Genomic DNA, 12,381 nt, shown 5'->3' on the forward strand with positions numbered 1-12,381 from the left:
AAAGATAAGCATCTGTAATTGCATCATGTTTAATCTCATTACGTGGCGCCTTCTGATTGGTTATTGACTAATTGGTTCATAAAAGACGAAGGCATTGTGGAAGTCTGGCACCTTGAGAGTAACACTCAGTCTCTTGACCGTCACTTTCTGTTTGTTTTGAACCTGTTTGTTATTTTTGTTTCCTTTTATTAGGTCCAGTGAAAACTTACAGATAACCGTCAGATTCAAACTGCAGCGCAAACTCTTTTCTTTTCTTCAATAACAAATGGATGTTACTCCTGGCAAAAACGACAAAGATGTCAACAGGAAGTGTTTTTTTTAACAACTTGTTGTCTGAACAAACTTATTCACCTATTATTGATTTGAATTAATTAGTGGAAACACTGCATTTGTGCAATTAAGTTTTTGTTTTTTTCCAAGTTCAGAGGAATATTGACAAAGTTTTGCTCTCATTAACCAGCTGAACGACGTCCACCAAGATGGACTGGCCTCCATGCAACACTTGTGGGAGCCCGTCAAGCACATCAATCAAGCCGTCCCACAGCAGTGCGTGACCGCGCTGATGACCAGAACAAAGAAATCCTTCTCTCACGAAGACCTGGTTTATTGAAAACAGATACATTTATCTTAATCACCCGGCGTGCAATGATTCACGAACAACGATCGGCTCTGAGTGTCCCAGGAGGAAATGAGCTCCGTCATCGTCAGTGTATGAAAAATAACAGAAAGGCTCACAGATGACAGAGAGCTCTACAGTTACGCTGTTAAGGGCAGGATCAGCAGAATAGGTTCAGTCGTTCTTGGCCTGTGAGTGACCCCCCGCCCCCCGTGTGGGAGGGAGGCAGAGACGGAAAAGATACAGAAGAAATAAAGCGAGGAGGGGAAAGGAAGACGAAAATGAAAACAGAGAGGGGAGGGAGAGAGAGCTGCAGGATAACAGAAAGGGAGAAAACAGACGAGGGGGAGAGAGAGAGAAACGTCCTGTAAAGCTCCTGGAACACAGGAACAAAAGGAGGGAGGGGGATTGCTTCTCTCTTCTCTCCCTCTGGCTTTAAAAAGTGAAACCGCTTTTTGTAGAGGGGAGGTGGGAGAGTGTGTGTGTGTGTGTGTGTGTGTGTAGTGTGGGCACAGTGCTGCACCTTCACCATCCCATCTGCACTGTCAGGAGTATTTAATGCAGGGAGCCCGACCCGAATCCCAGAAGCGACGCGGAGCTGCGGCCGAGGACCCGACGCCACGACGAGCATGAACGACGTCAAGCTGGCCCTGCTGGGGAGCCAGGGGGCCGGCAAGTCAGGTGGGCCACGAGAACAACTGGGAAAGATCAATATTTACCCCGTTTTCTCATCTTTTTTTATTGTTGTTGTTTTCTTTGCTGGAACTCAGTGAAAAAATGTGTTGATGCAAATAGATCATTTTAGACGAGAACTTAGTGACAAACCAGATTCCTCTACTTATTCCTGAGATGGAAAGAATAAAATAGATGTTTGGGTTTTTTTTTTGTTGTTGACTAGATTATTTTTTTCTGCTTCACTTATAAATATAATCTTTTCAAAATGGCAGAAAAAAGCCCAAAAAACCACCACCACCGCGTGAGCAGAAACAGGATGTACATCAGACGTCCCTTCTGTCAGCTGCGTCCCTCTGAGAGATGCTGCTGGAAATTTCAGCTAATTGGTCAATTAATTAATCAATCGCTAATGACTCAGTAGTACTTGACCACCATTCCTGCCTGCTCTTCTCAAGAAGCTGAAATCTGAAATTTTAAAGCGAAACAAAATCTGCTCCACTGACCAAGTTAAATCCAAATGTGACATCTATTTATATATTTAGCCGTTTAGTTTTTCAAGCATTTACATCTATTCATTCTTGTATAATTTCTTTCTTTCTTTTTTTTCCCACTTAGGCCTGACAGTAACGTGTCTTCTTCTTAAATCAGCCTTTCAGATCTGAAAAGATGAATAGGGTTGAATATTTTTTGCATGAATCCTGTTTGTCTGTTTCCGCGAGACGTTTCACGTTTTCTCATGTGAAACCTTTGAGGATGGTTGCAATATAGCTGCAATGAAAATAAATCAAAAATAATAAGAATGAAGGCGCTGAGAACATTTTGAATTACGTCATTGACATTTCTCTCGTAACATTAAGTTGACAACTATTTTCAAGGGAAGGATATTCTTTATTCTCTTCTTCATCTCTTTAATAATAATAATAATAATTAGGATTCTTTTGCAAGTTAACAAAAGAATCCTAATTATTTTTACTGGCGCAATTACAAAAAAACCAAACAAACTAAACCGGAGCAATTTTTGCCGAGTTCGACTAGATTCATCGACTAGAATGAATCATATTTTGACCCGGGTATATATATATATATATATACTTTTCATTTTTTGGGGGGGCAAAATGAAATTGTTCCAATTTTAATCAAAGAGAAGTGGAAGAAAAGCATCCAGCAGCTGGCACCACTCCCAGCAGGCTCATTTCAGTTCTTAGATGCTTTCACTTCTCCGCACTCCAACCCTAACGGAAAACCACAACATTAGTTTGTGACACGGAAGGCACAGCCGGGAGCCTCGACGCGTATCGGCCAAACTGGCCGGTAGGGGGTTTGGAGGCTCGATGGTACCAATATTTGTCCAACTGTGAGAACAGAGAAGAAACTGGATGTGTTTCATTTCTCTGCTGGGCGACTGGCAGCGGCAAGAACCTGAAGTGACTTCGGACTGCGGAGCGCTTTTGTCTTTATTTTTAAATCCTGTTCATTTTGACTGGATTATCTGGATCAAACTAAACATTTAGATGGGAATGAAAAAGAGAAAAGCAGAATTAAATCATGTCACAATGACTAGAGTGCAAACAGAAATGAAGCAGCTTACATTGTGGAAATGAAGATCCAAATAAGCAGGTTGTAAAGAGAGAGAGAGAGAAAAAAACCCACTAATGTTTAACGGCAACTTTTCCCGTTATCTTCCAGGCTGAACAGGCTCCATCTGCTTTGAGCCTCTGCCTTGTTTTTTGACACAGCCGCCTTAAACCGGTCGGCTGATTTCAGGGCCAGATGTGAAACAAAAGGAGCAGAAAGAGAACCGAGACATTTAAAAGCCAAGGGAAGGAATTTTCAAATCATTTCTCTGTCACACAAGGAAGCCGGTGAAGAGCAGAGTGAACAGGCCAGATCGGTTTCCCTCACCGGTTCTTGCAAAACAGCCGACATCGTACGCATTTTGACACGTCGCTTAAATCCAAACGGATTAGAAAGGCATACGTTTCAAAATAAAAGTTAGGCTGATTTATGTTGAATTGTCGGGTTATATTGAGTGACTACAGACTTAGTACGTGATTTAAAGGTTTAATCACAGTCAACAGTTTTATCAACACAACTGTCTAAAATGTCACCCAGTGGCTGCGCCAGCTCGACACTATGAAGCTTACCAGATTGCGCGCGCTGTGAGCATCAGATCTACTAACAGACTTCTGTTAGTATCTTGTCTAGCCAGCCGACGGTTTGTTTTGAACGTCTCCCCTCTGTAAACGATGTACGTCTCCTGAGAAGCTTCTGCTGTTTCCACTCTGGATTTGATCTCTGCACGGCGTTCCCTCTCAGCTTCAACAGTCAGAACCACAGCAAAAAATAAATAAATCTCTAAGACAGACCTTTGAAATCCTAAATGGTGTCTGAAAAATGTAAAAAGGCCACTAAAAAAGTTTTTTTAAAAAGCCACCACTCTAGTGCGGATTTAGTGCAGGTCGGTTTTCTCATTTTTTTCACTGGCTTGTGCCTTACCAACAACCTGTCCTTTGTTCTTTTGTTTGTTCAAAAGAACAAAGAAAGAAATGGACCTCCATCACAGCTAAAACACACAAGAACTGCAATCACTAAAATCTCCTCGTCTCGCCACAGAACAGGGAAGAAATGAGTTGAAGGGAACTGACAGAGAAATCAACCGTCTGAGCACTGAACCTGCTGAAGTTCTTCTTCTTTTTGTTTTATGGCAGTTGGCAAACAACTCTTAGGTGCATTACCGCCACCTTCCAACCTGCTGAAGTTCAAATGTCACCCAGGCTTTTGTGCAGTCCACCGATGAGGGGGAAGTGGTTCCAGGTGTGTGACAGCAGGCCTGCAAACAAAACTTAGCAGAGGTGGGACCTGGAGAATGAGGACCCCTAGAGGCCAGTGGAGGGTCTGGGCCCTCTGGACTCTGTTCCTGCATGCTTGGGTCCGCTCGTTACCACTTCTGCTCTGCTTGTTGCGCTCTGTGCTCGGTTTTGTTCTCGGCCGCTTCGGCCTTTCTGCTGTGACAAGAACTTCCGACGCGCTAAAGCACAATGAGATGTAAGCCCTCTGGGTCTTTTCCGAATTGAAACAACAGTGTGTGTGTCTGTGTGTGTGTGTGTGTGTGTGTGTGTGTGTGTGTGTGTGTGTGTGTGTGTGTGTGTGTGTGCTGAGGCCTACCGTCATTAAAGTTCTGTTCTGGGGCCAACAATTGAAACTTGTTGTCTGTGGGACCAGAACTGGCCCCCGGTCAGTCGGTTTGGACCCGCTCGGTGTGCCAAACACGCACACAAAACCTTTCCCAGCAAAGCGCCGCGGCCCGTTTGATGCGGAGCTGAAGGTTTTCACCGTTCCAGGCCCAGAACCTGTTGGCTCTGAGTCGGGCCTGCACAGATAAATGAAGCTTTTTTCTTTTTCTTTTTTCTTTCACACCTCATTCCTTCACTTGTGAGAAACGAGACTTTAATGACCCCAGTGCTTCACATTGCTGTTTTTTTCCCCTTCTTCTTCTGTCCAGCTGTCCTTGTGCGATTCCTGACCAGACGCTTCATCGGTGAATACGCCTCGAATGCAAGTAAGTGTTTCCAGATTTCAGAAAGCCTTTCTGCTCTTAAAAAGCTTCAGTCGAAGACCCCAAATACCCCGAGCTGCTGCCGGATGCAGATCAGTGAAGGTTCGTTTCACCTCTTTGTCGTTTCCTTTGACTGAAAAATGTTTCTTATCCAAACCTGAAACCTAATCATCTAAGGTGGGTTTTTTTTTTTTTTTTTTTTCCTGATTGATTTTTATGACTTTTAAAAATCACCAACCGAACAGAAACTACTCAGAATTAATTGGGTGTGATCAAAGAAAAGTTCATAATCTTTCATTTTTTTCCAGAAATCAGCTTTACCAAACAATCACGTTTAATGGGAAAGGTCATTGTTGGAGTTTTTCACCTGCCCATCAAAAAAAAAAAAACCCTCAAATAATATGCAATCAGTTGGAATTACAAAAAACATTTGTGCATTTTTAGATATTTATTTGACTTACCTATTAAAAAGTACCCAGAAAAAGCAGTGAGAGCCTGCAAAATGAGGGTAGAAATTAGCAAAGTGAAAAAATGTACTGAATTACACATTTACCTGACGACTCTGCACCAATGCAGCAACACTTAAATACACCAGTATCCTGGTCAAACATGTAAAAACAACTTCAGTTTGTTTACTGAGCGCATTTAGAAGCATAACGTAAAAGAGACACTGAGAAACTGACAAAGACAAAATTAGAAAATCTAAATACATTGTCAAATAAATAATAAAGCATGATGTCTCTCAGAGTTTAAAGCATAGAATTAGACTAAATAGATCTGCCCTCGTGGGTCAGGAACACGAAACCCAATCTAGTATTTCTTTATTTATTTTATTTTTCCAATAACAAGACCGATATTGATATCGGACCGGTGCGTCGATTTAAAATCCGTGCAAACGAACAAGACCGCGCGCGGTTAATTTCACAATGTTTGTCACTCAGAAACCACAAAATGCACAAATCAAACAGAATCAAGCTGCAATGATATTAATGCCTACAGGTTTTGTCCTTTCTCTCTCTCCTGCGTCTCGATTGCAGACTCTTTGTACCACAAGAGGCTGTCGATCGACGGCCGGCAGCTGAACCTCGAAGTGTTTGACCCCTGCTCTCAGGTACGGCTCACATCTCAAGCCCAGGCTTACGGAGCCCAGGTTGGGCTTTCCTGCTCCGGATCCTCTTTATTTTCAGCGTCCGTTGCTTTTGATAGACAAAAGTCATCTTCTAGACGAGTTGTTTTTTCCGGCTGGACGTAGTCACACCAGGAACAGATTACGTCTTTTTCTTTTTTGTTCCACATTCCAACTGCAAAACTCCAAATCTTTCTACAAATCCGAAAAGTGTGGCATGTGCAGGTGAAATCAGACGATGGCCGACGCCGAATACAAAGACACGCACCTTTTTCTTGTTTTTGTCAGCGTCCGAAGTGAAATCAGGCCAAAGTTTTCTTGTTTTAGTTCAGTTAGACCCAAAATATTTCTGTTCGCTAAATGCTGGAATAATGAGAGGAAGAACATGTCAGAGACTTTCTTATGAACATGTTCAAAATCAGAAGCTTACACACAGAGCGATTACTGTCTCTTCAAACAACGAGGGAACGCCCAGATGGAGACATGGTGAGGAACTGGTGCACTTCACGAAATTCATACAAAGGCAACGCTGACAAATACAGAGGAAACTTATGTAAAGTTTAAGTGACTCTGCATGATTGTAATACAAGTATTCATACAGTGGTGTATGAGTACTTCTACGAGGTGTTATATGTAGCTTTCAGACATGAAAATTGCATAAGATACGCATATTAGGTAGCTAATAACATTTGCAGAATATACAATTTAATTAAAGCTGCTTCTTTTTTTTTTGTTGCACTTTTGTAGTGATTTTACAATAAAAGCACATGCGCCCCCTGTCCGCAGAGCTCCGAGGCCCGGTGCATCCTGGAGGAGCCAGTGGACTGGGCAGACGGTTTCGTGGTGGTGTACAACATCAGCGACCGCTCCTCCTTCGTCAACGCCAAAAGCATCCTGCGGCAGATCCGGGAGGCGCGCACCGACAGCTGCAAAGGGTCAGCGGCAACGCGACTCAACACGGCCACAGAGAGCGGTAGATCAGAAATAGCGACACGCTGCCATCACGCAGCTGTAAGGAGCTCTGGCGGCTCAGAGGTTTGCTTTTCCTGTTCGCCTCTGATTGTTCTGCGGTTAGAAATGTGCCCTGCTGTAGACGTTTAGCGGGGTTAGGGTTAGAAAGTTACTACAGCGGCGTGTTAGAGCCGTTGTAGATAAGGCGGAAAAAAGAGGTGTGCATTTCTGAAAAAAATAAATAAAAGATAACCTTGGAAATTTATGAATTTGAAAAGCCAAAAATTTGCTGAAACAACCTTCTGAAATTTTGAGATGAACCCTTTTAATACTTTTAAAAGTAAAAAATATGGCAGACTGCGTTTTGACAGAGAAACTATAAAAATTTCCCCAATAAACAAAATGTGCAATATACTACAAAAACGACACTGAAACCAGTGACAAAAGCTAAATTATACAAACAGAAACTCTAAGCAACATTGGTTGGGTCAATTCTTCTGTCTGGTTTGACTATAATATCTCTAAAAGCAACCCTCCATAATTGTTGCTCTAACTGACTGCAGAAATCACATCCCCAAAGTGGTTCGGGGAGAAAAGTCATTTTTAATGTCAACTCCTAAAATCTAAACAGGCACCAGTACAAACATTTGGGCTGATATCAATATCTGGTTTTAATATTGCCATTATGGTCGATAACCGATATTTTTAGTTAATACACACATTTCACTACCATTTTGACACCATCATTTAAAAAAAAATACAAATAAAAGTGAACATTCCTTAGAAAAAAAATGTTTTTTTTGTTGCTGTTGTTTTTGATTCCGTAGCACCTTATGATCATAAATCTTAATGAGCAGCGTGACTTTCCCTCTGACGAAGGGAACCGTTCCAACAAAAGGCATTCCTTCTCATAACTGGACTGTTGGTTTATGAGAGAATATTTAAACAAGGGAAATGGTTGGAATTATTTACATCTGCTGCACCCACGCATCCCCAAGAATGAAAAAGCAACAAAAAAAAATGCGGCAGGGGGGACGGGACGAAAACAAGAGCTCCACTCGGCTCTTTGAAGATGAACTGGGGTCTTTGTGCAGGTTCGGGTTTGTGGAACGACCCCGGCCGGGCCGGGTGCGTACTGATTAACGGTCCGAGACCACGGGCGAGGGAAAGCAAGCCGAGCCACATCAGCCGGGCAACATGGCTCAGGAAAATTCATCCTCTTCAAGGGAAGAGGAGGGAAGGAGGAGATCGTTCACTCACGGTGAAGATCAGACGAAGATCTGAATGTCGCATTTGTACGCTGGGACCAGGGAGGCACTGATCCACTTTTTCACTTCCGATACCGATATCTGAGGTCTAGTGTCGATACCGATACAGAAAAACAGTCTCAACTGAGTTGACTTAAACCTTTATAATAATTACAGCCACGTCTGTCCAGAAAATTTTACTGAAAAGCCGACTTTGCTGCGCCAAAATCAGCATCGACTCAACTGATTAAATTTGGCTAAAAATTAGCAAATGTTCTGAAAGACAGTGACACGAAGCCAAAAAGAACAACTAGATCTTTAGATATATATATATCTATATATATCTTTTGATACGTGAAAAAGCTGTTTTAAAGTTTTGGATCTGCAATGAATAACATCCGTTTCCTGCAACAAAAAAAAAAAAGAAAAAAAAGTAAAATAAAAATGTGACTGTTTTTGTTTTCATTATCGGGGTCAATACCAATATCGATACCAAGCTGGAACAGCCGGCTCACACTCAGAAGAGACCCGTTTTTTGGTTCAGAAATGTGTCCAGACGTAGGACGTGTAACGATAGTCCAAGCTGACGCTCGTTCCCGTTCCAGGGACTCGGACGTTCCCGTGTGCCTGGTGGGCAACAAGCAGGACCTGTGCCACGTCCGGCAGGTGCGAGAGGACGAAGGCCGCCGGCTGGCGCAGGAAACCCGCTGCCACTTCCAGGAAGTGTCGGCGGCTGAGAGCTACCAGGACATTGCTGGCCTCTTCACCCGGCTCATCCGCCAGGTGATGGAGCACCTGAAGTACCGAGCCGACCGCCGGCGCTACAGCGGCTCCAAGTCCATGGCCAAGCTCATCAACAACGTGTTTGGCAAGAGGAGGAAATCAGTGTGACGGTCCCAGCTGGAGAGTGACATGAAAACAAAGTCAGGCTGGGTGAACTGAGAGGTTGCTTCTTTCTTCTTCTTCTTTTCCAACAAAGCCATAGTCGAGGCACGCAGCAGAGCTTCATGTTCATTCGGTACCGTTGAAACGTACTCCTGAACATCTCCACTTGTCACGCTACGGCCACGACTTTAATCTACTTTCTTGTATAAGACATACAAAGTGGTGCATGACTGTAAAATGAAGCTTGGTTTATGAATATTCTTTGCAAATGAAACTTCCCCTTTGGCCCAACTTAGGTCTAGTCAGAGATTTTCCATTGGATTTAGCTTTAGACATTGACTAGGCCACAGGAGCACCTGAATGTGCTTTGACCTAAAGCAAAACAGCAGCTGCTGTCGACGTTTCTGTTTTTGTGTGTGTTTTTTTTTTGCTAATGTTGAAAAAACTATTTTGCAATTGCGGTATTTCCAATAAAAAAAGTAAAATAAAAGAAAACGCATTTAAAATCACGTGAATAATTACGTTCAGGCGATGAGTCAATTAAAACACATGTTTTTCTGAACCATCTTGAATTATCTTGCATACTTTATTCTCACTGTTCAATTATTCGTTGTTTCACAAACACAAAGGCTCTTCATAATAAAAGAGGCAATAATGTTTTCCTTTCTCAAATCGAATTTGCTTTTTCTTTCTTTCTTTCTTTCTTTCTTTCCTCATTTTGCTCAGAACACAGTTCTTGTTGTAGCTCGAGGCAGATTCACGACACGACAACACGTATGAGAAATGATTAGTGGTTGAAAAGCCAATGACAGAGAAATGTCCAAGTCCGGCCAACTCTTAAATTGTGCTTTTGCTCAAGGTAGGACGGAGACGACGGCCAGCTAAACGCTGCAGCTTGCCAAATCTTTAAAAAAAAAAAAAAACTGTAAATCTGTAGCCATTGTGCACTGCTGGCTGTTGTCCTGTGTTATAACTCTTCTTCTGGTAAATCAGGGCATTTCCTGCATGCTTTCCCTCTACTCACCTGATTTATTTAGCAATTTCTCTTAAATGGATATTCAGATTTTGGCAGAAACCGGGACAAAATTTAAAGAGTGTCAGTGTGTGAGATTGTTTGCATTTCCTGTCTGGATTAAACTTTTCAGATGCTTTTTATTTAGCAACGCTGCAAGCTGTTAGCTGAGTGTCGCTATAGGAGGGAGTGATGGGGACTAACAGCTGGATTCGATGTATTTTACTGAAAAATATATCTGATGCACATCATGTAAAGGGTTATAAACATACTTCGTTGTGATGCTACTCCTGGAAAGCTGTAGTCTTGACTGAATGAAGGATAAAGGGTAAAATATGTTTCATGTTGTCGTGTCTTCGTCAGTGTTTCGTTCCTCCATGCAGCGGAGCCAAATGCAATCTTTTACTAAGTAAAACTGAACTCAAGATTCATGTAGAAATATATTTTCTCAAGTATTTTTTTTTTCTCCTCAACAACCGCTGAACATAAGAGTGGCCAACAGAAATCGTTAACCCGCCACCGCCGTGCTTCACAGTTGGTGTTGGGTACTTTAGGTGACATTTTGTGTTTACTTTTCACCAAACAAGCCACTATCAAACTGCTCTGTCTGGTATCAATGCTGGAATTTCTCCACTGTGGGACGAAAAAATAAATTTCTATTTCTAGTCCCTGATCTCCGACCATCTTGGCTTCTGACCTACAAAATAACAAAGGAAAAGGCCAAGCAGCTCATTTGGTGGCTTTCATTTAGTTGTCTATATTTACGTCTTTCAACAATGAAAGTGTGTTCAAATGATGGGTTTATATATATAGATATGTTGGAAATTTTATGTAATTAGTAAAGAAAAGGTTATAAAACGAACCAAGAAAGCCAGTTAAGGGCATGAACTCTGATGTTTTTCCACTTGGAGTGACATCATGCCTCAGACTCTGCACACAATTGCAAACGTGTTCTTATATAGAGCGATTTGGAGACCAATGTTCCCTCTGTAAATGCCTTTAAAACACTGCTTGTTCCAGAGGAAATTAAAGCTAAACATTTCATAACACGGCGGCTATTTCAGCTCCTCAGCGGGCTGCGCCGATGCTTTGAGCTTAACTTTAATTAGACGACCACCAGAGGAGGCTTTTCTGCTGCAAAAGAGGAATTTCTTGTGTGTGTGTGTTTGTTTTTGTTTTTTTTTTTTTTTGCTAAAAATAGCCCGACTGAAGGTGGAAAGAGTGTGAAGCAATTTCCACAAACTAATCAGTTGGGAGGTTTTCCACTAGATGGCAGCACAGATATCAAAACGCGTTGTGATTTTTTTTTTCTTCTTTCTATGGAAAGGAGGATTTAATAATTCCTTCCTCTTGGTACTTGATAAACCGTGTAATAGAGTAATTTAAGAGAGCCACTTTGAAGCACGTGTCGCAGCAGATAAAGTATAACTACATCAATCATGGCTGCACTCCACTAAAGGGAGGCCATTTTCAGACATTTACATGATCTGTCACTTCTTTTTTGTGCATAGAAGGAATCTGGAAATCATTGGAATCGTTTCAGAAAGGCCCGGCGGGACACAATGGGACAATGAAGAATTACTAGTGGGAGAAAATGATGTGGCAAAGGGAAGAAAAATGGATTAGGACATAAACAGTCCCCCCACCAAAAAAAAGATCTATGGCTGCGCATAAACACTCGCAATTTCTGTGTTCCCCTTTTGTCAAACAGATGACCACCTTCTCGCTGAGAGCAACACGAAAGGATGCAAAGTGACAAAGAAATGGCAGATGCGTCCAAAAAGACGCAGCCGTAGAAAACTCTTCACTTTTATGCATTTGGTGGAGTTACAGAGGAACGTCAGGGTGCGTGTTCTGTTGGGATCACATCTACGCAACACAGAAACTACGCACAAGAACTGTGAAGCGAGCATAAAATATAAATAAATAAGATTACATAAAAGAACCACCTGTGTGCAATTATCTGCCATAAATCCAGCAGTTCTGTGAAAGCTTTGCAGGTTTTTTTTGTCGGACAACGTTAGAGAACAAATGGCGTCTTGAGGAACAAAGCAGATGGGTTGGAGAGAAAGCTGTGGAGAAGCACCGACTCTTTTTTCATTACAAAATGTGTGCAAAACTTTGTAAATATTCTGCTAAAGTCATAAAAACCAACTAAACACAATTTTGCCAGCTCTGTTTCTATTGAACAATAAATGCAATCCTAATAACATGTGAATAAGGCTAAATGGAACCAAGTACTTGGTTCTTTTGCCTCACTGCGACCTGCATCTGATCTGTTCTGAATGACCCGGGTCAGATAGATTTTTTTTG

General features: G+C 42.0%; 1 protein-coding gene across 1 annotated transcript; it reads left to right on the forward strand.

Moving 5' to 3' along the window:
- The first annotated feature begins 987 nt into the window (after nucleotides 1–987).
- Nucleotides 988–9,628, forward strand: rerglb (RERG/RAS-like b). The gene is made up of 5 exons (XM_055020153.1): nucleotides 988–1,297; nucleotides 4,794–4,850; nucleotides 5,885–5,958; nucleotides 6,760–6,908; nucleotides 8,777–9,628. Exons 1-5 carry the CDS (start codon nucleotides 1,246–1,248, stop codon nucleotides 9,060–9,062), a joined length of 618 nt encoding a protein of 205 aa, XP_054876128.1. The 5' UTR covers nucleotides 988–1,245; the 3' UTR covers nucleotides 9,063–9,628.
- The last annotated feature ends 2,753 nt before the right edge of the window (nucleotides 9,629–12,381 follow it).

The sequence above is a fragment of the Poeciliopsis prolifica genome, unplaced genomic scaffold, assembly GCF_027474105.1.
Source record: "Poeciliopsis prolifica strain line A6 unplaced genomic scaffold, Auburn_PproV2 SCAFFOLD001, whole genome shotgun sequence".
NCBI lineage: Eukaryota > Metazoa > Chordata > Actinopteri > Cyprinodontiformes > Poeciliidae > Poeciliopsis > Poeciliopsis prolifica.